The sequence below is a fragment of the Biomphalaria glabrata genome, chromosome 10, assembly GCF_947242115.1.
Source record: "Biomphalaria glabrata chromosome 10, xgBioGlab47.1, whole genome shotgun sequence".
NCBI lineage: Eukaryota > Metazoa > Mollusca > Gastropoda > Planorbidae > Biomphalaria > Biomphalaria glabrata.
The window spans coordinates 13,874,028-13,898,313 of NC_074720.1; the positions used below are offsets into that span (position 1 = coordinate 13,874,028).

General features: G+C 36.6%; 1 protein-coding gene across 3 annotated transcripts in view; it reads left to right on the top strand.

Moving 5' to 3' along the window:
* The first annotated feature begins 6,345 nt into the window (after positions 1-6,345).
* Positions 6,346-24,286, top strand: part of LOC106057965 (tetratricopeptide repeat protein 17-like) — a 54,160-nt gene continuing 36,219 nt past the window's right edge. For 2 of the 3 annotated variants that reach the window (XM_056044075.1, XM_056044074.1), the window contains exons 1-6: positions 6,347-6,541; positions 13,813-13,957; positions 15,562-15,676; positions 15,821-15,932; positions 22,708-22,824; positions 23,588-23,697. In XM_056044075.1, coding sequence (XP_055900050.1) covers positions 6,413-6,541; positions 13,813-13,957; positions 15,562-15,676; positions 15,821-15,932; positions 22,708-22,824; positions 23,588-23,697 — 728 coding nt within the window. In that variant the 5' untranslated portion in view covers positions 6,347-6,412. Of the gene's footprint in view, positions 6,542-13,812; positions 13,958-15,561; positions 15,677-15,820; positions 15,933-22,707; positions 22,825-23,587; positions 23,698-24,286 lie in introns of all 3 variants that reach the window. The other variant, XM_056044072.1, reaches the window with a different exon arrangement.

The window sequence follows — 24,286 nt, forward strand, 5'->3', positions numbered from 1 at the left end:
AAGTCACACATTCATGATATAGCCTACAATTCTGTGGAATTGATAAATACATTTAAATAGCCCTATGCACATTAAAAACCAATCAACTGTTAATGAAGCTGCCTACAGATCTAGATCTATTCTCTATTCTAGATTTATTTTCAATTTTTTGTAAACGACCAAATTCAGGGAGAGTTCTTTTGAGATGAAAGTGAGAAGGGCAGAAGTTTTAAAAGGAGAAATGTTAGTTGAGCATATATAATCTCTCAGCACACAAAGGGAATCAAATTGATGTTCCCTGATATGCAGAACCTATTATCTGTGGCAGATCGAAAGCTACTGTTATAGTCACTAGCGACTAGCTAGGTTCCATTACTTATGAAAGCCTAAATTCAAAGAGTGAAATCGGACACTCAAGGCTGGGTGTTTTTGCAAAAGAAAAGCTTTAATTATGCTGACAAAATGTATTAAATTCTGAATTCCTTGCACCCTCCTTCAAAACATCTGTTTGTTTCAGAGTAAAATAGCTTTATCTTACAACAGCTATTCAGCAGACTCAGCTTTCATATTAGAAACAAGTTCAGTGACTAATTAGGATTATCTGCCTGAAAAAAATCCTTAAAATGTTTGTTATTAGTGATTGTAAAGGATGCCAAAGCTTTCATTTCCAAGTCTGCAAAGAATGGCCTGAAAGAAGAAAATCTGAATTCTTTCAAAATGTGATAATATATTTCCAGTGTCTGCATACCTCGTAAAGAAATTTTCTATAAACAAAACTACTTTTATAGAATTAGATGTCACTGATCCAGCTAAGCAAACCATTACATCTGGTTTAAATTTAATTTCATTAGTAACAAAAATTTCAATTCTTTTGAATGAATTTTCTGTTGCCACAATTATGGAATGTGGAATACACTGTAAGCATTATGACCATAAAATCATTACCAAGTGACAAGAACTGTATCATTGTAACATACTCTAGACTTTGTTATGACGAAGACTAAAAGTGTAAATATTTTGGCCAATGTACAAAATGTCTTATATAACTTTATGCTGTGTTAACTTTAGAATTGCTGCATTTCGTATTTGTTATGTGCTTGAATGATTTTTGTCTTTCCTGAGAATATTTCTTTATATTTAGGAAAATACACATTTCCAGGTCTGGGAATACAGATTTCCCTTTTGGCATGTAGTCATCTCTGCAAATCGCAATCAATGACTCTGTTCAACCTTCATTATATTATTTACTGACTTGAGGTTGAAATTTCGAATTTACCATTCTGTTTAACTTCCTTTAACAAAATGATTAACTAAAATAATACTTCACATTAAGCTTATAGATCTATATTTTAATATATTTTAATTTTAAGAACCAGATGTCTAAACTTTTATGGTAAAACTTGAAAAAAAAAATGTGTCAATATCTTTTACCTAAGACAAAAAATGTGGGTATAATGTTGTGATAAGTTCTCTTTACTTTTTTGGCCTGAAATTGCTACCGGTGAAAAACTTGTCACAAGACAAGACATGTTTTGTTTGTTTGATTAGATGTTGTTGTTGTTTTTTTTTAGTTTTAATATGAACACTAAAAGCAAAAAGATTAAGCGTATTTCTGTAAGAATAGTGTACAAATACCTCGACTAATATTGATACAATGAAACCTCACAAAATATGAATTCTAGCAGGGCCTAATTTAGAATGCTTTGGTCTCTCTTTATATATAGATAGGACTTTGGTAGAACGGGTGGGGAAGAAAGCTAGCTGATTTTCTGACATGTATCTATATACCGGAGATGTCAGGCGTCAGGTCAGATTTATGGTCTATATTTATGGTCCCGTGTGAGTAGGGACTTACCGAATATGTCTTGTCCAGCATGTGCAACACTAAACCTAGGGCAGTGCGTATCCTACCGGGGGGGGGGGGGGGGAGGTGTGAATTAAATAGTTATTAAGCCGCTGTGTGTAGCGCTGGTGCAGCGTCTACTGTGTCGTTAGTCACCCGTCCAGCGTTCAATTATTAAAACTTAGCCCTAGATACGCAAGTTAATGTTTTACGCCGAGTTTCGTCCCGTGAGAGCCAGTACCTTTATCTTGGCTAGGGGAGATAAATTCTAGAAGAATTTAGTTATGGGTGGACCAGAAAATAATAGGTAAAGTTAAAAATAGGCCTACAAGTTTCTCACGATTCGTTGGGAAAACTCAAATGAACTTTTGTATGCCAATTTCGTATCGTCACATACCCACCCATTTCAAAAGTATTCACAGAATACAATGAGTGCTTGCATATAAGTTTCATTTGAGCTTTGTGTCGTTTAGTGTTAGTCTAATCGTTGTAAAGGGAGGGAGAAAAGAAAGAAAAAAAAAAAGAATCGGAGTTGGAAGAATCAGTCGTAAGGAAGGTCGGGCGTCCAAGTATCCGTTAAAATCTAATTTCGGTCCCACCGTGAACAGTCACGTTTGGGGGGGGGGGGAGAATAATGTGACCTGTGATTGGGGTCAGGATTGTATGGGTACCTATGCGCCCTACACGAGGCAGTGAGAGGGGGTGGGGTAGAGTTAGAACATGATGAACTGGGAGGGAATCGGTGGCGACTACCACCTTCGTGATTCGCTGTAGGTATCATATTTGTACGTGGGGGCCAAGACCGCTGACCACGCCAACGCCTTCTGACACTGTCAATGTCAGGAATTAGAGGTTTTATTTCTTTAGTTCGGTTGAACGGGTGAGTTGATTGATGGCTCCCTGAGCTGACCTCACCGGGTGACACCCACCCTAGTGACTAGTGACGCCACTGCCTCAACTAGATGTACACTATTTGATTGCGTATACGGGTCTATTAACGACTTTTCAGACTATGTAGCGTCAACTTCATTTGATCATGCTGTCCTGTCTCGCATGCTGTCGTTGTCTCGCATCTTCTAGTAAACCTTTATGTTCTCTGCAAGAAGTTGATATAGAGGCGTAGTGAGGCGCCCCCGCCCTCCCCGTTTTCCGAAAACATCACATAGGGTTATATATAGAATGTATTTAATAAAGGCCAGATCATACACACTGGTGACCTGTCTGATCACTTCCCAATAGAAAATGGCGTGAAGCAGGGCTGTGTACTTGCTCCTACTCTATTCGCTATCATCTTTGGCGTCCTAATGCTGGGTCAAATGAGGCAGCGATTGCGCGAAGGCATCTACATCAGGTTTCGTTTGGACGACAATGTGTTCAATCTTCGACGTCTACTATCCCATACAAAAACAAAGAAGATGCTCATAACGGAGCTTCTCTGTGCCAATGATTGCGCCCTGCTAGCTCACAATGAAAATGATCTCCAGAACGCGGTCAACGAATTAGCATACGCTGCAGCCTCTTTCGGTTTATCTATAAACCTCGGGAAAACAGAAGTCATGTTCCAGAAGTCACCCAATAAAACCTACTCAGCCTCAAAGATTACCGTAAACGGACAGACCCTTAATATAGTAGACCTCTTCACATATCTGGGTAGTATATATAGTATCAAATGACGCCTCACTTTCAAAGGAAGTTGATAACAGTTTGGCCAGGGTCAGTAGCGCTTTTGGACGCCTTCAGGCGAGAGTTTGGTGGAATAAATCGCTCCGCCTGCCTAGAAAAAATCAATGTCTACCAGGCGGTGGTTCTCTGAACCCTTTAATATGGATCTGAGACATGGACACTATACAGAAAACCACTAAGACTACTTGAGCGCTTTCACCAAAGATGCTTGCGCTCCATCATGGACATATGGTGGCAAAACCGCACTACAAACAGCGATGTCCTTGCGAACGCCGGTATGGACAGTATAAAGGAACTTCTTATGGTCCGACAGTTACGCTGGGCAGGGCACGTATCCCGTATGGGGGACGAACGTATGCCAAAGGCAGTCTTTTTTGGTGAGCTAAAAGGTGGCCGGCATAACAGAGGCGCCCCGCGGAAACGCTTCAAATACCAGTTTAGGCGCCAATTTGCCTTGGCTGACATAGAAGAGAGCACCAGGTTGCATGCGGCCTCAGAACGAGACAGCTGGAGGTCACTCACAAAGGTCGCGGGATACACATTTGAGACCAAAAGAGAATCTGCTGCCGAGGACAGACGCAGACGGCGAAAAGAAAATCTAAATTGACCAATTGATCAATATAACAATATAATGTATTACCAAATTAAAATATCTACATAAATCTTTCTCTACATGTAGGCCTATAACTGCAAGATGGTAGGCCTGTGGGCACCCGAAAGGGGGGGGGGTACAAGGTGGTTCACATGCACCCCCCGTGATTCTGAGCAGCCAAATTCTAGCTTTTTTTGCGCCATCAAATCAATTAATTTCTAATTAGCAACTGAACATGTAGTGTTTCCAATGAAGTACAATTGTAAGGATAAGTTAATGGTGTAGTAGGCTTGCCTAGCTAGGTTATCAGGAACTGATGATCTACCATTGGCCTATACTTGCGCCCCTTTGGATTCTGATTAGCCAAATTGTAGCAAATTTGTTTACAAATTCTAAGTAGCAACTTAACAAGTAGTGCTTCCACTAATTACAGTTGTAAGGATAAGCTATCATTGTAATAAACTAGAATAGACCAATACGGAGTTGATGGCCTAGCATGTATACTTTATTATAGGCTTGCAATTCTTTGCATAATAAAGGGTGTGAAATGTTCTATGGCACGTTAGGCGTGACGACTGTTTTTCATTTGCAGATAGTAATAATTATTATTATATTTAGTCAAGGCCTAGAATATGTTAAATGTTGTTTGGTTTTTCATGGAAGAGAAACCAATGCCAGTTGTCTTTAACCCTTAAGATGCGTGTGGTAGTTTAGCCTCTAAACGTGAACAGCTAAGCACTTTAAGAGTTAAATATGATAAATGTACACGTTTCTTTGAACGAGTAAAGAGTGCAGTCATCTTGGTAAATGTATTTTCTTTTTTTTTTTTCGGAGTTGCGCTCGATAAAACAGCAGGTGAAACAATTTACGATGGCAGAAGATCTTTGGGAGTTGGTTTGTTGATGATTTCACTAGTTTTATACCATTTGTTCAGAGAGACGCACTGTCTGTGTCAAACGTCAGTGTCAAGGCTACAATGGCTGCCCTGTGATAGCTAGAATTCAGAATGGTGTTATTGCAAATATTCGGGGAAAATATTCTTAGGCTGCCCTTGTCCGTTGCGCGTCTTAGAGACTTCCTTGTTATCAATGACCCAAATGACGTTTCAGAGATTATATAATGCTGTTTGTTTTTCAATAAGACTACTTATTTCTTCCGTAACAGTCCCAAGCGGGAGCTTTGGTGCTAAATTTACCTCTTTTATGTGAGACAAAATAGACTGAGAAATACACATTTATTCGCAAGTTCAGTCGAAATTTGATAAGATCTTTCACTGTTATTGGCGGATCTTAAAAGTGAAACCGGACAAACTGCACATGTGTAGCCTAATCAGTGGCTGCTCCTCGTGTGTTTCTAATTTGCCTTTTCATTGTCTTCAGTTATTCATCTGCTATTGAAACAGTTTTGCAGATGTTCCAGTCTGTCCATCTTAACACAGTGGACGTTCAACAGCAGTCTCATTGATTATCAAAACCCAACCTATAATCATGCTCGGGAACAATTCAGGGAGCCATCCCGAGTAAGGCGAGACTGCTGGAAGACAAACTTGGTATTTTGCAGTCGACAGACACACCGATCTAAAGCCACGTGTTTGGATTTTGGGAGTTATTACAGAACACGACTTTACATTTCTTATCTCGACTGGTTCGTTTCTTCATTAACACCTCGCTTTTCGAGCAATAATAATGTTCAGTTCAACCTGTTTTGTCTTGATCCTAAAACGACGCAAGAGCATGGCAGATATGTGGAGAAGACTATCAACACTATGTACGATAAGCGTCCTTCGGACTCCTTCACCATGTGCAGCTTGTCCATCACAACGAGAAGCAATTCACCAGTAAAGTTAATGACACCTTCGGCAGCCACAGTCGACGTTTGCTGTTTTTGTTTGCGTATGGAGGCATGGATGAACTTAACAACGTGAACAGTAAATAGTTTGTTCACATGCTTTTTTTGCTTTTGTTTTGTTTTTTAATTTCATGAAAAAAGTATTTACATTGCACTTAATATCGCATAGGGATTGACCTGGGTTGGGGGGGGGGGGGGGCCACCATTATTTCTACGTAAAGTCGTAACAAGGAAGTTGACTCAACGTACGCGACTTGATGTTTCGTGAGTCGCAACTTGCACCCCCCCCCCCTTTGCAAAAAATCATGCGGGCGCCCCTAAAATAAAGTGCCTTGTGCATTTGCGTTAGTAAATGTTGGAATAAACATTTAAAAAACAAACAAACAAACAAAAAAAACGATATTTCTTTTTGTTGTGCTATTTATATTTCCGCCCCATTTTGCCGGGGCTAGAGGTCATAAATATTAATGTTTGTTTTGATCATGGCGTCGGCCATAAGGATCTTGTTGTTTGCTAGTTTATTACTACAGAAATGTAGAATCAGTAACGGTTCTAATCACTGGATTGTAACGGAGGATGGTAAAATACAAGCTCAGGTATTACAATGATTTGATTCTGAAATATATATTTATATAATTTATAACTATGACTAAGTCTAAGACAACCTAAGACTAAGATCTAGATTTAGATCTAGATCTAGAGATCTATAGTCCTATAGTCGTAGATCTAGCGAGTAGTTTATTTATTTCGGACATTACATGAATTCGGACATTCGCTGTTTTTTGTGGTCATTAAATAATTATTTCAATATGTATTATAAAACTAGCGCGCTGTATAATGTGCTTGTCCATTTTCCAATGATTCTGACCCAATTTCCTTCCATTTAGCTGTCTTTTTATGTAAAAAAAACGAATTTCAAATTTGTTAGTCAGGTTGTTGTTTTTTCCTACGTTACCCGGATGACTTTACCTCTTCCTAGAGTTAAGACTATATTTTTTGATTGGCTAAGTCTATACTAATGAGCCTGGCAATATTTATTCTGTTTTTGGAGCTAATTTATTTGATTCATAAGCCAAGTTTTCTAATTCCATACCAAAAAAAAATTAATACGGTGTCCGAATTAAATTACGATTTTCTTACCAAAATTTATTTCGGACAGCCAGTTTTGGACATCAATAAAAATGATCTTATATATTATATTTGTTCGTTTGTTGTTGTTTTTTTCAATAGAGAATAAATGGGCAAATGTTTGGAGTGAGCTTGGTACATCGAATGAAGTTAAATGCTTAGATCGAGACCTACTAGATAGATCTAGATTTATATAGAGAGAATATAGAGGATTCAGTTAGGCAAGAATGGTTATCGTAACCTATAGGGGCTACTATACTACAAAAGATCATCTGTATTAGAAATTTATTAAATTAATAAACAAAAAAAAAACACAAACATTCAACACACATCTAATCATGCAAACCCCAAACATTCAACACACATAAAATAAACAAACATAAAATAAGTCTAAAAGTCGGTGCAGAAATCACTATTCCAGTGACCTAATTTTTGTAGAATAAGTGTGTTCATATTTTAATTTTTTGTGTTCGTATTTATGCATAGTTTGAAAACATCGTAATGATTTCATGTGAGGGGCTATGCCTGGGGATCTTAAAATTTAGTTAATGTTAATATAGATCGAATTAAAATCTGAGTTTACTGATGCCTAAATATAGAGACTGTCCGAAATAAATTATTAAATGGTGTCCGGAATCAAATAATGTGGGTCAAATGTGTCCGATTTAAATGAAAACACACAGCCTCTTTGACCTTAAATATAATAACAAATATAGGTTTGGGGAACAAATATAAGTAGTCATCCTTATTCTCCTTTAACTAAAGAAGATTTTGATACGTGATTTTCTTTTCTATGTCAAACCATTGTAAAATAGTGCGCTGTCAAAGTCAAACTTTCAAATTTGGGCCTATAGGTGTCCGAATAGCATAAACTACTCTATATAGATCTAGATGATCATGATGGAGATCTTCTAGTCATTTCTAGTCACTTAAGTCACTACGACACTAGACTAGTCAGTCACTTGTCATAGTCCTAGTCTAGTCTAGTACTTGTCTAGTATAAAGTTAAAAGTTAATAATAAAAGTATAATTTACTTGGTATTAGTATACAAGACTTTTACTAGATCTATTATGTATTATATTTATACTATATTATAAAATTATATATCTAGATCTAGAGTCTAGAGTAGTTTATGCTATTCGGACACCTATAGTCTATAGATATAGTCTATAGGCCCAAAATTTGAAAGTTTGACTTTGACAGCGCATTATTTGACAATGGTTTGACATAGAAAAGAAAATGAAGTATCAAAATCTTTTTTACTTTAAGGAGAATAAGGATGACTACTTATATTTGTACCCCTAACACATATTAAGGTCAAAGAGGCAGTGTGTTTTCATTTAATTCTGACTAATTTGACCCACATTATTTGATTCCGGACACCATTATTTATTTCGGACAGTCTCTATATTTAGGCCTCAATAAACTCAGATTTTAATTCTTTACTAACATTAACTAAATTTTAAGATCCCCAGGCATAACCCAACACATTAAATCATTAAGATGTTCTGGAATTATGCATAAATACGAACACAAAAAGTAAAAATATGAACACACTTATTCTACCAAAATTAGGTCACTGGGATACTGACTTCTATGCCGACTTTTGGACTTATTTTATGTTTGAATTGTTTGCATGATTAGATTTGTGTTGAATGTTTGTGTTTTTTGTTTATTAATTTAATAAATTTCTAATACAGATGTCAGATGATCTTTTGTAGTATAGTACATGTTAGGATAGTCATTCTTGCCAAACTGAATCCTCTCTCTATATTATTCTCTCTATATTAATCTAGATCTATCTAGTCGGTCTAGATCTAAGCATTTAACTTCATTTAATGTACCAAGCTCACTCCAAACATTTGCCCATTTATTCTCTATTAAAAAAAAAACAATAAACGAACAAATATAATATAAGATCATTTTTATTGATGTCCAAAACTGGCTGTCCGAAATAAATTTTGGTAAGAAATTGGAATTTAATTAGGACACCCTATTAATTTTTTTTTTGTATGGAATCAAACAACTTGGCTTATAAATCAAATAAATTAGCTCCAAAAACAGAATAAATATTGTCGGGATCATTAGTATAGACTTAGCCAATCAAAAAATATAGTCTTAACCCTAAGAACCCTAACCCCCTATTTAAAAAAGGAGAAAAATCTGACCCAGGAAACTACAGACCAGTATCACTTACCAGCATCACATGTAAAATCCTAGAACACATAATATGTATAATGTAGCAACATTATAAACCACTTAGACAAACATAATGTCCTCACACCATACCAACATGGCTTTAGGAAATATAGATCATGTGAAACACAACTAATAGGACTAATTGATGATTTTTCAAAAGGTTTAGATAATAGAAATAGATGCTATCTTACTAGATTTTTCTAAGGCTTTTGACAAAGTTCACCACCATAGTTTGCTTAAAAAATTAAAATATTTCGGCATTAATGGTCCACTGCATCAGTGGATTAAAGATTTTCTGATAGGGAGAGAACAAACTGTAATAATAAATGGCTCTAAATCAACACCGATAACAGTAAACTCAGGTGTACCTCAAGGAACAGTCTTGGGTCCACTACTATTTTTAATTTACATAAATGATTTACCAAATTGCATTACTTCAGGAACAAAAGTCAGATTATTTGCAGACGATTGCATAATATATAGAACAATAAAAACAACACAAGACACAGATATTTTACAAAGAGAATTAGATGAATTACAGAAATGGGAATCAAATTGGAGCATGTCTTTCCACCCAGAAAAATGTCAGTTGTTAAGAGTAACAAAAAAACTAAAACAAATTAATTCCACTTATCTTATTCATGGCAAACCAGTAACACAGACTAAAAACGCAAAATACCTAGGTGTTATAATAAATGAAAAACTATCATGGAATCCACATATTGATGAAACTACAAAAAAATCAAACAAAGCATTAGGATTTATTAAAAGAAATTTCTATAAATCAAATAAGAACATAAAACTAAAATGTTATTTAACCTTGGTTAGGCCAATAATAGAATATGCATCCTCCGTTTGGGACCCCTCAACTCAAGAAAACATTAAGAAACTGGAACAGACACAAAATAGAGCAGTGAGATTCATAACAAACGAATATTCACATTTGACTAGAGTAACACCTTTAGTAAAATCACTAAATTTAGAAAGCCTTCAGGACAGAAGGCTCAAAAGTAAAGTAGCAATTATACATAAAACACTGAACCATAATCTTCAAATACAAAAACAAAATTTAATAAAATACTCTGAAAGACACAAAGATAAAGGCACATTCCTCGTCCCATATGCTAGGACAAATTTGTACAAATACTCCTTCTTCCCTAGTACTATTAGAGCATGGAATGGGTTGCCTGAGCTAGCCAGGAAAACCAGTGACTTGGCAGAATTTAAGTCATTGGTTAATATGCATGACTAAATGCATGACGCGTAGGACGTAATCATCTTCTTTTTTGAAGTAACGTCTGTATTATATAAGATAAGAGGTAAAGTCATCAGGGTAACGTAGGAAAAAACAACAACCTAACTAACAAATTTGAATTTTTTCTTACATAAAAAGACAGCTAAATGAAAGGAAACTGGGCCAGAATAATTGGAAAATGGACAAGCACATTATACAGCGCGCTTGTTTTATGATAAATATTAAAATAATTATTTAATGACCACAAAAACATCGAATGTCTGAATTCATGTAATGTCCGAAATAAATAAACTACTATATATACTATAAGTCGAAGTATAAATATAGTTTAGTCACTATAGTATAGTATAGACAGAGAATACAAAACATCATTATTAATAGATTATTATATATGATTATTAGATCTAGTTATTTAGTAATATTTAGGTTAGTGAATAGTCCTAGATCTAGTGACATTCTAGTCTAGTGACAATAACTGAACGTCTTAGTCTTAGTCTTAGTACTCTTAGTCTTAGATTAGATTATTCAAATTATTAGATCCAGAGAAGAGACTGGGCTCACTAGGCCTAGGAGTAGATCTCGACTTATCTAGATCTATAAAATAATCCCTGGACTATCTGACCATGAAATTAAAAATATGCAGTTAACACAGTCAATAATAAGCAGTAACCTTCATATACATATTATATATTTATATATATATAGATCTAGAATCTAGTTGAATTAGATCTAGATCTAGAGACACTAGAGTCAATCTAGACTCTCTAGACTAGATCCCAAAATAAAAATTGTACTCTGGAACAAATAATTACAAATGCGACCTAACACAACTACACCAGCTTCCAAAATGCATTTTAAAATTTTCAACATACATTCTTATCAGAAATAGACATTAACCAACCAGTTTATGACCTTTGGAATTTCATTTAAAGCCATCTTAAAATTAAAAACATTATAGAAAATCAAATACCAACTAATTACTTTTATCAAACAAAATAAATAAATGCTGGTTTAGTAATACATTTTAAAGAAACTTTGTGAAAAAACAAAAACTAAAAGAAACTAAGGCAAAAAAAAAAAAGTAATAAAAATTACCTCAAATCAAATACCTAACCCAAAAAGTTAGCCAACAGCTGCTGAGCAAATACATAAATAAAGTAATATATGAAGACAAAATAAAAACTTATGGTCATACATTAAATCTAAAAAAAAATGGAAACCACAGGAGTATCCCCATTAAAAGGCGAAGATAACTTAACAAAATGATAATCAGATTTAAGCTAACATTCTTAATAAATATTATGCATCAGCATTCTCAGCCCCAGGAGACAAAAGACATAATAAATTTTAACCAACTTTAGGAGATCTATATAAATGTACAAGAAAAAGGGATCTAAAAACTATTAGCTAGCATAAAACCAAATAAAGCTTCTGGACATAATGGTCCAGATATGTTTACAAATCAAACAAGAACATAAAACTAAAATGCTATTTAACTTTAGTTAAGCCAATAATAGAATATGTATCCTCTGTTTGGGATCCCTCAACTCAAGAAAACATAAAGAAACTAGAAAAAAATATAACATAGAGCAGTGAGATTTATAAGGAACGAATATTCCAATTTGATTACAGTAATACCATTAGTAAAATCACTAAACTTAATAACTTACAGACACTTCAGGACAGAAGAAAAAAAAACAACTTATGAAATACTCAGAAAGACACAAAGGTAAAAGCACATTTTTATTCCATAAGCTAGGACAAATTTGTACAAGTGTAAGTGCTCCTTCATATCTTTAGAGAATGAAATGAGTTTCCTGACTCAGCCAGAAAAAACAATGATCTAGTAGAGTTTATGTCATTGTCACTGATTAACTTTCATGACTAGATTGGCACATAAAATGGTCAGGTGTAATTATTTTCTTTTTTGAAATAACATCTGTAATCTATTTTACATAAGAAAGGATAGATAAATTTAGCTAATGTTATGTCTTAATTCAATCTAGACTGCTCACAAAAATATGAAGATTTAAATATTGCACAAATTCTATGAATGAGATATTAATAAATTTGGAAAAAACCCTTGTAGAAGTCTAATTCTGCAATATTTAGAAATAATTGTTTGAGATGATTATTAGATTGGAGCTCCATCAATTCAAGCTGCAAGTCAGCTTTAACTACTTTACAATACACACTAAAAGGCATTCTGAAAATATCTAAAACTTTTTCAATAATGCAGAAGTCTTCAAATCATTTTTTTTGGGCCATGAAGTTATCAAGTATAATATTCATATTGCATAGAATTAAGGAACCTTTATATTTAAGGTTTTATATTGAAGGCAGAGATTTACAAAGGATGTTTTCATGTGTGATACATTATAGGAAAACAGCATTGTTCTCTGGGTAGTTTTGATTGAAAATCACAACAAACCGACATATTTTCCCTATTATATTTGGAGTTCCATTTGTCACAATAGTGCATATTCTTGATGTATATACTTTCACATTCTTGCACATTCTTGCCCTTTTATTGTTCTCTTCAAGGAACGGCTGCATGCTAACTCAACACTTACAGAAGTGCTTTCTTTTAAACAGTCACGCAGTTTTATTAATATAGGCACATTCGTCCATAGTAATGGAGCAGAACTTTAAGTTACTAATCTTTTTGAGGTTAAATGTGATGGACGATTTTTTATGTATTGATTCACCTCTAGATGTTATAGTTTTTAGATAAACTTATAGTTTAAAATTCCTTTTTTTTTTTTAAATGCATAAAATGTGGAAAGCTTTATGAATCATACATTGTATAAAACAAAATTCACCACAAGAACATGTTTTATTACTTTTAGTAAAAGACAACATTATAAACTTTAAAAATTAATCAATATCTAAAATCACCTTAAAATTAATTTTTCTGTTTTTTTTTTAAATTTGTACATAGTTTCAGCAGGAATTCCAGCATTAGACTAAAATGTGTCATTGTATTAAGTAAAGAGTTGAATAAATAAATCTAATAGAGTACATTAACATTTTGTAGAAATTCTTAGCAGGACTGTTAATAGAAGAACTTGATTCTGCAAAGCTCACTAGAAAGACTTCTTGCAACAGTGAAGCATTACAAAAAATAAATAGAATGAGAAATTATACACCATTTAATTTATTGGTTAAAAAAAAACACTATTTTTTTGTTACTTGTTTATCAGCAAGAAGAAAGAACAATTCTGCAGTTTTTGCTTTGAGATACTTGATAATAAAGATAGATATATATTTTTTTTTATTTCAAGGTTGATTCAGTGTACAGTATGAGGCGTCCTTATGACCTTGTGGCGTTCATGAAGCAAGAAGAACGAGCTAATATGTTGAACAGCTTGAAAAAAGAGTTGCTAAGCAGGAAAGATGAAATTGATAAAAATGAAGATAGGGATACAGGTATTATATTTATCATTTGAATAATCTGCTGTAGTGCACAGGTAATATTAGTGTCATTTAAATTATTTGTAGTGGGCCAACATTAGTAGTTGATATTATTAAAATATTATTTTTGACTGAGGATTTATGGGATGAAAAGGTTGGGATGGGAAAGTCATTTTATTCTTTACTTAAAGTCTTTATAAAACAGGCTTCTACACTTTTCTTCTTTTTTTATTCTTAATTAGTATGCATATATGCTGGACAGGATTAAGCCCTAAGCTATTTGAGATATGGAGCTTCTTGTAATCATCATCATCATCAAACCCTGAGATGCTCAAATCCTCTTTTCCAAAATCCCTTGACAAAAGAACAATCTGTAGTATTGCTCAATGCACTAGGTCACACAATAAAAACTTTTCATTTTATTATTTCATCCATTTATAACATTGTAGGTTGATTGTGAAGAGATTGAAAATTGCAGAGTAATCCTTGAACATTTGTCTTAGGTGAAAAAGAAAAATAATTGCTAAAATAATCACTCCTCTTCCTCGTTCTCATTATTATGTTGAAGCGTTTAGATGACTAGACCAATAAACTGTGCAGTGGTTTCCTTTCTATAGGGGTGTTTTGGAGAGTGCCTTGTTTGGAATGCAGTTTTGAAGGACATGATCTGGGGACACTCCACATGGGCAGATTTTTGCTAGTTTCAATTTTTAGCTTCAGGAACATATCTTGTCTCATTCTCTTGTGTTCCAGTTCTGAGGTGAAATATTAGACATTGATCTTGTCGGGATAGCTTATAATAGGCATCATCTTTCTTGTGATTTGGATAACTCTTGTCCATTTCTCGTTTATTCTATTCACTATTAGTTTCTTCATTTCTTCTGGATAGAGTGCAATGTTCAGTTGTGTGTTTGTTCTCCCATGCTTGGCAAGTGTGTCAGCCTTCTCATTTCCTTCTAGCTCATTATGATAATCTGACTGCGGGGTACTTGGGTGGTTTACTAGCATGTTAGCTGCTAGTTATAGTGCTTCTCTTTCTGTTCTGTGGCTGTCAGAGAGCTCTCCAGTTGCAATGGATTTTTCTAGTTTTTCTCTATTGGGCCATTCGATGAGTATTCCAGCTCCTTCATTTGTGGTGGCTTTATGAGATGAACCATCTGTGTAAATTCTGATCCACTGATTGTTAGGGTAATGAGTTTGTGGAAAATAGTTCACTATTTCCTTGTGCTCTTTTGGAATGTATCTGGTTATATTTTCAATATGGTCTCTTATAGAAGGAAGAGAGCTTTGGTCCCACAGTGGAGATTCATTGTGTTGTTTTGTGCTAAAATAATCATAATCTCTTTGATTTTGTGACATAGTTATTGTATAAATTGAATTGAACACTTATAAATATTTTTAAAATGTTTCTCATTTTTAATTGGGTAAAAGAAAAGGTTTCTTTCTAAAATGTAATAAAAATGACCAACAAAACAAAATTAAAACTTAATGCACATTGTTTAGGAAAATGTTTTTATTGCTTAAAAAAAACTATTTAATGATACAATTAGTTCTTTATTTCCACTTTGTATATAGTAGTGTATAATTTCAAACTGTATATTGTATTTACATTTGCAAAGGACTGGAACAAAAGTTCTACAAGACCAATCCAGATTGTATAGAAGCAGGGAAACCTCTACCAGAATTTGACCTGTATATCAGCACTGTATTGCCTTTAGAGAATAAAGGAATTAGGTACATAATGTGTTAAGCAAAATTGTGGTCAGTTAGCAGAAAATGATAATGCTGATGTATGAGTGGACTGCTAAGTTAGATGAAATAGAATCTAGATTTGTCAGAAAATGCACGGCCTACTTAAGATATTATTCATATTTTCAGGCCAGAGGAGCACATTGATATCAATGCACCACCTATTGCTAGTCCCAAATCCCCAGAGTGTTCAGTATTTACAGATTTAGACTTCAGCATTCATGCCTTTGAACATTTAGAGGTACTGTCTTTACTTTATGTTTTATCTTTTTTATTATTCTAGTATAAGAGCTATGGTTTTGTTTATAGTGTTACGAATGAACAGTGACAGGTAGAGGTCACTATGTGTGACCCCGGCGAGATGACACAGAGCACCGAGTGTTATCTGGAATCTATGCATGTAAACAAAGACAGGATGGGACGTGCCTCACGTGTTGTTCCAGAGGACGAACAGATTTACGAAGGGGGGCATTGTGACAAATGAACAGTGACAGTTAGAGGTCACTACGTGTGACCTCGGCGAGATGACACTGCAGCAGGCATCCTCTGGAATCGACATGTATAAACAACAACAGGATGTGATGTTTCCTCCCATGTTGTTCCAGAGGGTACTAGCAGTGTTTTTGCAACAATAGACAAGCGATTAGGGACTCTTTATAAACCAGAGATGTTCATGTGAAAAGGGTCAGTACAGTCGTCGATACTGTTCTCTACTGTGCGAGACAGTAGAAGAGAGTGGACTTGAGCCGTTACAGTCGATACAGTCGATGTAAGACGTATACGCTACATGTTACAGTGACGAATTGTTATAGTTATAATTCAATAAAGTTATTTAAAGCTGAAAGTTGAGTCGTCAAGTTCTTTGCAGTGTTTCTTTTATTTGTGTGCCTAGTACATTTAGCCAGAAAATCAGAAATACGTAACAATTGGTGTCAGAAGTGGGATGTTTTCTGGCTGAAATGTCTTCGAGGAAACTACTTAACCAGCTGTTGGTCAAAGAATTAAGGCAAGAACTTCGTGAGAGAGGTCTGCAGCTCAATGGTAACAAAGAAACACTAACAGAACGCCTAAGACAGGCCCTTATTGAGGAAGATCAAGATCCAGATGAATACATATTTGAATTAAACCCAGATATGACAGAGGTCCTGAGTAACATGCAGGGCCAGATGGACTTAATGAAGGAGAGCCTCAAGAAAATAAACGCCATGAATGAAAACGTAAATGAACTGATGAGCTCTATGAACGAGAAGATTGACCAGAGAGTCAACACTGTGGAAAAAGAAATGGAAGAGATAAGGACTCATGTCCAAGAACAACTGAGTAAGGAACGGGGTACTAGAACAAAAACATTAGTGCCCGAAATCTCTGGGAAGATAAAGCCGCCTGTGTTTGATGGATCCATCTCATGGACTGTTTACAAAAGACAGTTTGAGGCAGCGGCCAAGGTTAATAACTGGAACACTGAAGAAGAGAAAGCGACTGCTCTGGTGTTAGCTTTAAGAGGGAAGGCAGCAGAACTGCTTCAGTCAATAACAAATCAACAAGATTACGCTGCCATTGTTAAGGCTATGGAGCTCCGTTACGGAGACGAACATTTACAAGAAGTTTATAGAGTTCAGTTGAAAACCCGACAACAACGCTCCGGTGAAACCTTGCAAGAGCTAGAGGCGGACATAGAACGTCTTGCTCATTTGGCATATCCAACAGCAGCACAAGACTTTCTGGACATCATTATCACTGATGCATTCATTGATGCTATTCGAGATCCAGAACTGAAGAAGGCAATAAGAATCAGTGGTAAGCGCAAATCCAGCGAAGCTCTGGTCTACGCCCTCTCCTATGAAGCCGCCAAAGACGCCTCTAAGAATATCCATCATGGGCGTATGCTGGAAGTCCAAGAAGAAGATCTTACACAACTTCTCAGAAGGGTAACTGAAGTGCTAGAAGAACGCAGACCAAATAAGAAGCAAGAAGGACAGAATAGAACCAGTGTACGTTGTTGGAATTGTGGAGAACCTGGCCATCTACAAAGGAACTGCACGAGAAGATTTCCCCGACAAACAGAGTATCAGCACAGACCGGAGACAGATGCAAGGTCAGGTGCTCATGTCTACCAGGGAAACTAACTTTCGCCGGTTTTATGGGGCAAAAATCGGCGATCAAGAACATGACAGCCCCTGCAACTATAATTCCAGTCGCTGTGTTAGGGAAGAATAAAAGTCTGTACATCAATGGTAGAATTGGATCTCGAAATTACCGTTTTCTTCTAGATACTGGTGCCTCACGTTCAGTCATTCGTCCAGACATTGTCAAAAAGAACGAAATCAAGAGAGTGAACTCTTACTCCTTGAAGACGGCCAGTGGAGAGATGATGCCTATACATGGACTGACAAATATAAACTTTGAGCTCGGGCATCAGTCATTTATACATGAATTTCTGATCGCTAACATTACGGATGACTGTATTATTGGGCTCGATTTTATGCAGAAATGTGAATTCTCTCTGAACATCGGAGGTGGTACTTTGAAATGTGGTGATGTTGAGATTCCCTTGCTCGGGGATGAAGATGAAGAGAATGGTCAAATAAGAAGAATCCTTTTAACAGAAGATACAAGTTTGCCAGCTCAGTCTGAAGCAATTATCTGGGGAAAGTTAGAGCATGGTCAAACTGCAACGATGACGGCGATAGTGGAAGGCATTGAAAATGACAACAGCGGAATGGCAGTAGGAAAAACATTGGTCCTTGTCGGAAAAGATCAAAAGGTGCCCGTCAGAATCATGAACCTCGGCCTACAGGAGAGACATCTAGAGAAAGACAGCCCCATCGCAATATGTAATACTCTTGACCTGATAAGAAACTGTAATAATGATATCACGATCGTTAATTCCACCAAACCTTTCAATCCACAAATTACCAAGCTCCTGACAGAAATGAAAGTGAATTTATCAGATGAGCAGTTCAGCAAAGCGGAACAGTTGATCATTGAGTTTGAAGATATTCTGCCATCTGATGAAACAGACTGCGGACGGACAAACATGGTACAACATCGAATAGACACTGGAAACACCAGACCGATTCGACAGCCACCACGTCGCTTGCCGCTAGCAAAGCAACAAGAAGCTATGGACATGATAGAGGGCATGACGCAGCAAGGAATCATTGAGCCCTCAAATAGTCCTTGGTGTTCGCCTATTGTCTTAGTAAAGAAGAAGGATGGATCTTTGCGATTTTGTGTAGATTACAGAGCTCTGAATGAAGTCACACATAAAGATAGTTATCCACTTCCTAGAATCGACGATACTTTGGACACGCTTGCAGGGTCCCAGGTATTTTCTACTCTCGACCTAAAGAGTGGGTATTGGCAAGTTGAAATGCATCCCAATGATAGAGAGAAAACCGCCTTCTCTGCTGGCAATGGCCTCTGGCAATTTACTGTGATGCCATTCGGTCTCTGCAACGCACCAGCCACCTTTGAACGATTGATGGAGAGGGTTTTACGAGGACTTCATTGGACTACATGCCTTGTTTACCTTGATGACATTATTGTCATTGGCAAAACTTTTGAAGAGCACCTTGCAAATCTGAAGGAAGTATTTCAACGGATAAGAAGTGCGGGAATGAGACTCAGCCCAAAGAAGTGTTCCTTATTCAGGAAAAACGTTAAGTACCTTGGTCACATTGTGTCAAATGACGGAGTCAGCACTGACCCTGACAAAGTTGAGGCAGTGAAACGATGGCCTACGCCAAGTAATATCCATGAGCTGAGAAGTTTCTTGGGACTCTGTACATACTACCGACGTTTCGTGCCAAATTTCTCAAACATCTGTAAGGTCCTTCATCAACTGACAGAGCAAAAGAGGCCATTTATTTGGACATCTGAATGTCAAGAAGCTTTCGAGAGGCTGAAAAACACACTATCCTCATCACCAGTATTGGCCTACCCCATTCCAGGGAAGACATTCATACTCGACACAGATGCAAGCAACACTGGAATAGGCGCAGTCTTGTCCCAAAAGGTGGATGAAACTGAACGAGTCATCGCATACTTCAGTCGAAGCCTATCGAGAGCTGAAAGGAACTACTGTGTGACGAGACGTGAATTGCTGGCTGCTGTGGATGCAATAAAACATTTCCACAAGTACCTATACGGGCAGAAATTTATCTTAAGGTCAGATCACGCAGCTCTGCAATGGTTGCTTTCGTTTAAGAGCCCTGAAGGTCAGGTGGCAAGGTGGATCGAACGTCTTCAAACCTATGAATTTGAAACTAAGCACCGAAAAGGGCAAATTCACCAAAATGCTGATGCACTGTCTCGACGACCCTGCAAAGCAGAATGTAAGCACTGCAAGAGGGCTGAAGAAAAGGAGGTAGCTGTCAATTGTCTTCGGCTCGGAGTAGATGTTTCCGGACCCTGGTGTGATAAAAGGATTCGAGAGGACCAAATGCAAGATGAAGATCTGGCTCCCATTCTTCTATGGAAAGAAGATGGACAACGGCCAGATTGGAAAGACATCTCTGAGAAGGGGGTAGCCACCAAGGCGTACTGGGCTCAGTGGGACTCGCTGACGTTAGTCAATGGTGTCATCAAAAGAGTTTGGGAATCTGCTGATGGAACATCCAATCGCCTTCAGCTGATGTTACCGAAGGTGAGAGTTGCTGAAGTACTGAAAGAGATGCATAATGGCGCTAGCGGATCTCATCTTGGTGTCAATAAGACTCTGGAAAAGGTTCGTCAGCGGTTCTACTGGTTCAGATATAGAGAGGATGTAGAGGAATGGTGTCGAAGGTGCGACATATGTGCGGCAGCAAAAGGCCCTCGACGCAAAACTAGGGGTCTTTTGCAACAGTATAATGTTGGTGTTCCATTCGAGAGGATCGCAATAGATGTAGCAGGCCCATTTCCTGAAACCAAGAAAGGAAACAAATACATCTTGGTAGTCATGGACTATTTCAGCAAATGGCCAGAAGCTTATGCCATACCAAATCAAGAAGCTATCACAGTGGCCGAAACACTCGTGGATAACTGGATCAGTCGCTTTGGTGTACCTAATGAGTTGCACTCTGACCAGGGCAGGAACTTCAAGTCCAAAGTTTTCCAGGAGATGTGCAAGACACTTGGCATCGAAAAGACTCACACGACAGCTCTCCATCCGCAATCTGATGGGATGGTGGAGCGATTCAACAGAACCCTAGAACAACATCTGTCTAAGGTTACTGATGACCGACAAGACGACTGGGACAGCCATATCCCCATGTTCCTCATGTCATACAGAGGATCCGTTCATAGCACCACAGGATATACCCCAGCGAAGATGTTATTTGGTCGTGAGCTTCGTCTACCATGTGACCTGTTATTTGGGATTCCGAGAGATACGCCAGTGTCTTCAACTGAATATGTCACCAATCTCCGAAGACGATTGGAGAATGCTCATGTATTGGCCCGCAGAAACATCAAGACCAACAGTGACCTGATGAAAACGAGGTATGACAAACGGGCCAATACGTCGGGGTTCCATGAGAATGATCTAGTGTGGCTCTATAACCCACAGAGACGAAAAGGCAGATCCCCGAAACTCCAAAGAGACTGGGAAGGTCCATACCGTGTCGTAAAAAGAATAAACGACGTGGTCTACCGGATACAGAAAAGTCCACGGTCCAAGCTGAAGGTTGTCCACGTTGACCGACTCCATCAGTACCGTGGTGAAATAGAATCTGTTCGGGACGAACAGATCTAAGAAGGGGGCAGTGTTACGAATGAACAGTGACAGGTAGAGGTCACTATGTGTGACCCCGGCGAGATGACACAGAGCACCGAGTGTTATCTGGAATCTATGCATGTAAACAAAGACAGGATGGGACGTGCCTCACGTGTTGTTCCAGAGGACGAACAGATTTACGAAGGGGGGCATTGTGACAAATGAACAGTGACAGTTAGAGGTCACTACGTGTGACCTCGGCGAGATGACACTGCAGCAGGCATCCTCTGGAATCGACATGTATAAACAACAACAGGATGTGATGTTTCCTCCCATGTTGTTCCAGAGGGTACTAGCAGTGTTTTTGCAACAATAGACAAGCGATTAGGGACTCTTTATAAACCAGAGATGTTCATGTGAAAAGGGTCAGTACAGTCGTCGATACTGTTCTCTACTGTGCGAGACAGTAGAAGAGAGTGGACTTGAGCCGTTACAGTCGATACAGTCGATGTAAGACGTATACGCTACATGTTACAGTGACGAATTGTTATAGTTATAATTCAATAAAGTTATTTAAAGCTGAAAGTTGAGTCGTCAAGTTCTTTGCAGTGTTTCTTTTATTTGTGTGCCTAGTACATTTAGCCAGAAAATCAGAAATACGTAACAATATTATCAAGTATCTCAAAGCAAAGATAGCATAATTGTTCTTTCTTCTTAAATAAGTAAAATAAAAGAAAGTGTTTTTTTTATTTAAACCCTTTCCTTCTTTATAAATTCAATGGTGTATAATTTCTCATTCTATTTATTTTTTGTAATGTTTCACTATTGCAAGGAGTCTTTCTAGTGAGCTTTGCAGAATCAAGTGCTTATGATAGTACATCTAAGTGAACCTATCCTTCTAATTATAGGCAATAGGAGAAATAGGTTGAATAATTCAGTTATATATATTGTTTTTTTTTTTTTTATCACTGGAGCAGATTGTAATAACTAGCCTGGACATTTCAGATTGGTTGAACTTGTCAGATTATCTTTTAAAATGTTTAATTACCTTCCTTCATTTAAAATGATGTAGACACAAGAAGATGAAATAGTAGTAGTTTGGACTGGGAGAAAGGTGATAAAGTTTATTATTTTCATCATTAAGCTCTCTTTGAGTGAACTTTGAGGCTCTAATTCTCTCTTTAAAAGCAATGTATAAAGCCCTGAGTTAACAAGTAGTGAGTATATGAATCCATACAGGTCAAGAGCAAGTGATTTCCAGACCTATCAATAAAACAGCTGATATAATGTAATTCTAGTGATTTTGATTGGTTCACAGGGCATGAAGGCAAGGCATAATTTGTCTGGCACCCCAGAGTTAGGGTTGAAGAATGCCATCACTCACAAAGAGAATGTGGATGATTATGGACATCTAGTTTATGAGGCTCTAACCAAGGTAGCTTCTTATCTCATTATAGGCGACTAAGAATGAATTTTATTTTTTTTTTTTGCTTGTCTTTCTATTTGCGTTGCTGTTAGATGTCTAAAACTAAAAGCACTATTAAAAATTCAGTTTCACCATCACCTTCAAAATGTTCAAATTAGATGTTGACACTACCTTTAGTTATTGACAGCTTAAACCTTTTCTTTAAAAATTAAGTATGCTTATTTTATGCAGACACATTTAGACCATTTGTAGAACAAAGTGAAAAGGCAGTTAATGTTATGCTGCACATTTGTATATCAAATTCGGACATTATTAAAAAATCAGTTTCACTGTTGAGTCATCATGCTCAAAATAATTGCTAAGGCTTTTTATACTCCTGCAAAAGTTAACTCTCTTGTTTTTAAAAGCATGTATAATGTGCTTGCATGTATAAATAATTGTTTTTAAAAAGCAAATTGAAAAGGCTTGTTATTCAAGAGCTTTATGGGATAAAAAAATATTCACAAGCCTAAAATGGTTATGAAAAAATTAAAAAAAAATAAATTTTTCTCCTACTATTTTACTTAGTCTGATAATGATAAAAATAGCTGAATTAAGATTAAACCTCATTGTGTGAGGTTTGAGTTTATATTTAATGCACTGTAATGGGTATGATACTTCAGCTTGGGTCTCTTACAAGTTTGTCTGTGTGTAATAGAACTTCACCTTGCCATCTTGTTAAGATTTCAAAAAGCTGTTCAAAGTTAACACTAACATTTCCATGTCTTGACAGAACAAAACATCTTGGATATTGTACAACATGGCAGCATTTTATTGGAGAATAAAGGGAAACCCTTATCAAGCTGTTGAGTGTATCAGACGAGCATTGCATCATTCACCCAGGTAAATACACTTGACCTAAAACTTTACCTGGTAGGTGGGGCATGGTTGTTCAAGTGGCTTCTGAACCAAGAGGTCTTAAGTTTGAATCCCTGTGAAGACTGGGGTTTTAAAATTCAAGATTTTTGTTAGACCCCTTAATTCACCTGACTCTAATGGGTACCTGATATATATTGGGAAAGTAAAGGCAGTTGATTTGTTGTGTGACACCCTTGATTACCTTAGAAACATGAGCTTTAATTCATCTGCCCCCCAGAGATCTTAAGGTCTGACAACGGTAGCTTACTTTTACAAGGTATGGATTAAGAAAATTTCACCATTAGCCAACCATCAAGTAACTACTGAAGACTACAAGCCTGGATATTTTGTTAGATTATATCTTTATGTTATGAATATACAACTTTATAGTCAGTATTCTGTCAGATAAGTACAAATTCTCCATCATTTGCCCTTTGACAATTTTTAAGCATGGGGTAGATGACCAAACCAGTTTTAAGGTTTACTTCTCTTCAGTATACAGAGTTCAAAGAATATCATCTGTACTCTTTCTTGTCTCTTGTTATTTCTTTTAATGAAATTATCTCTATTGAAC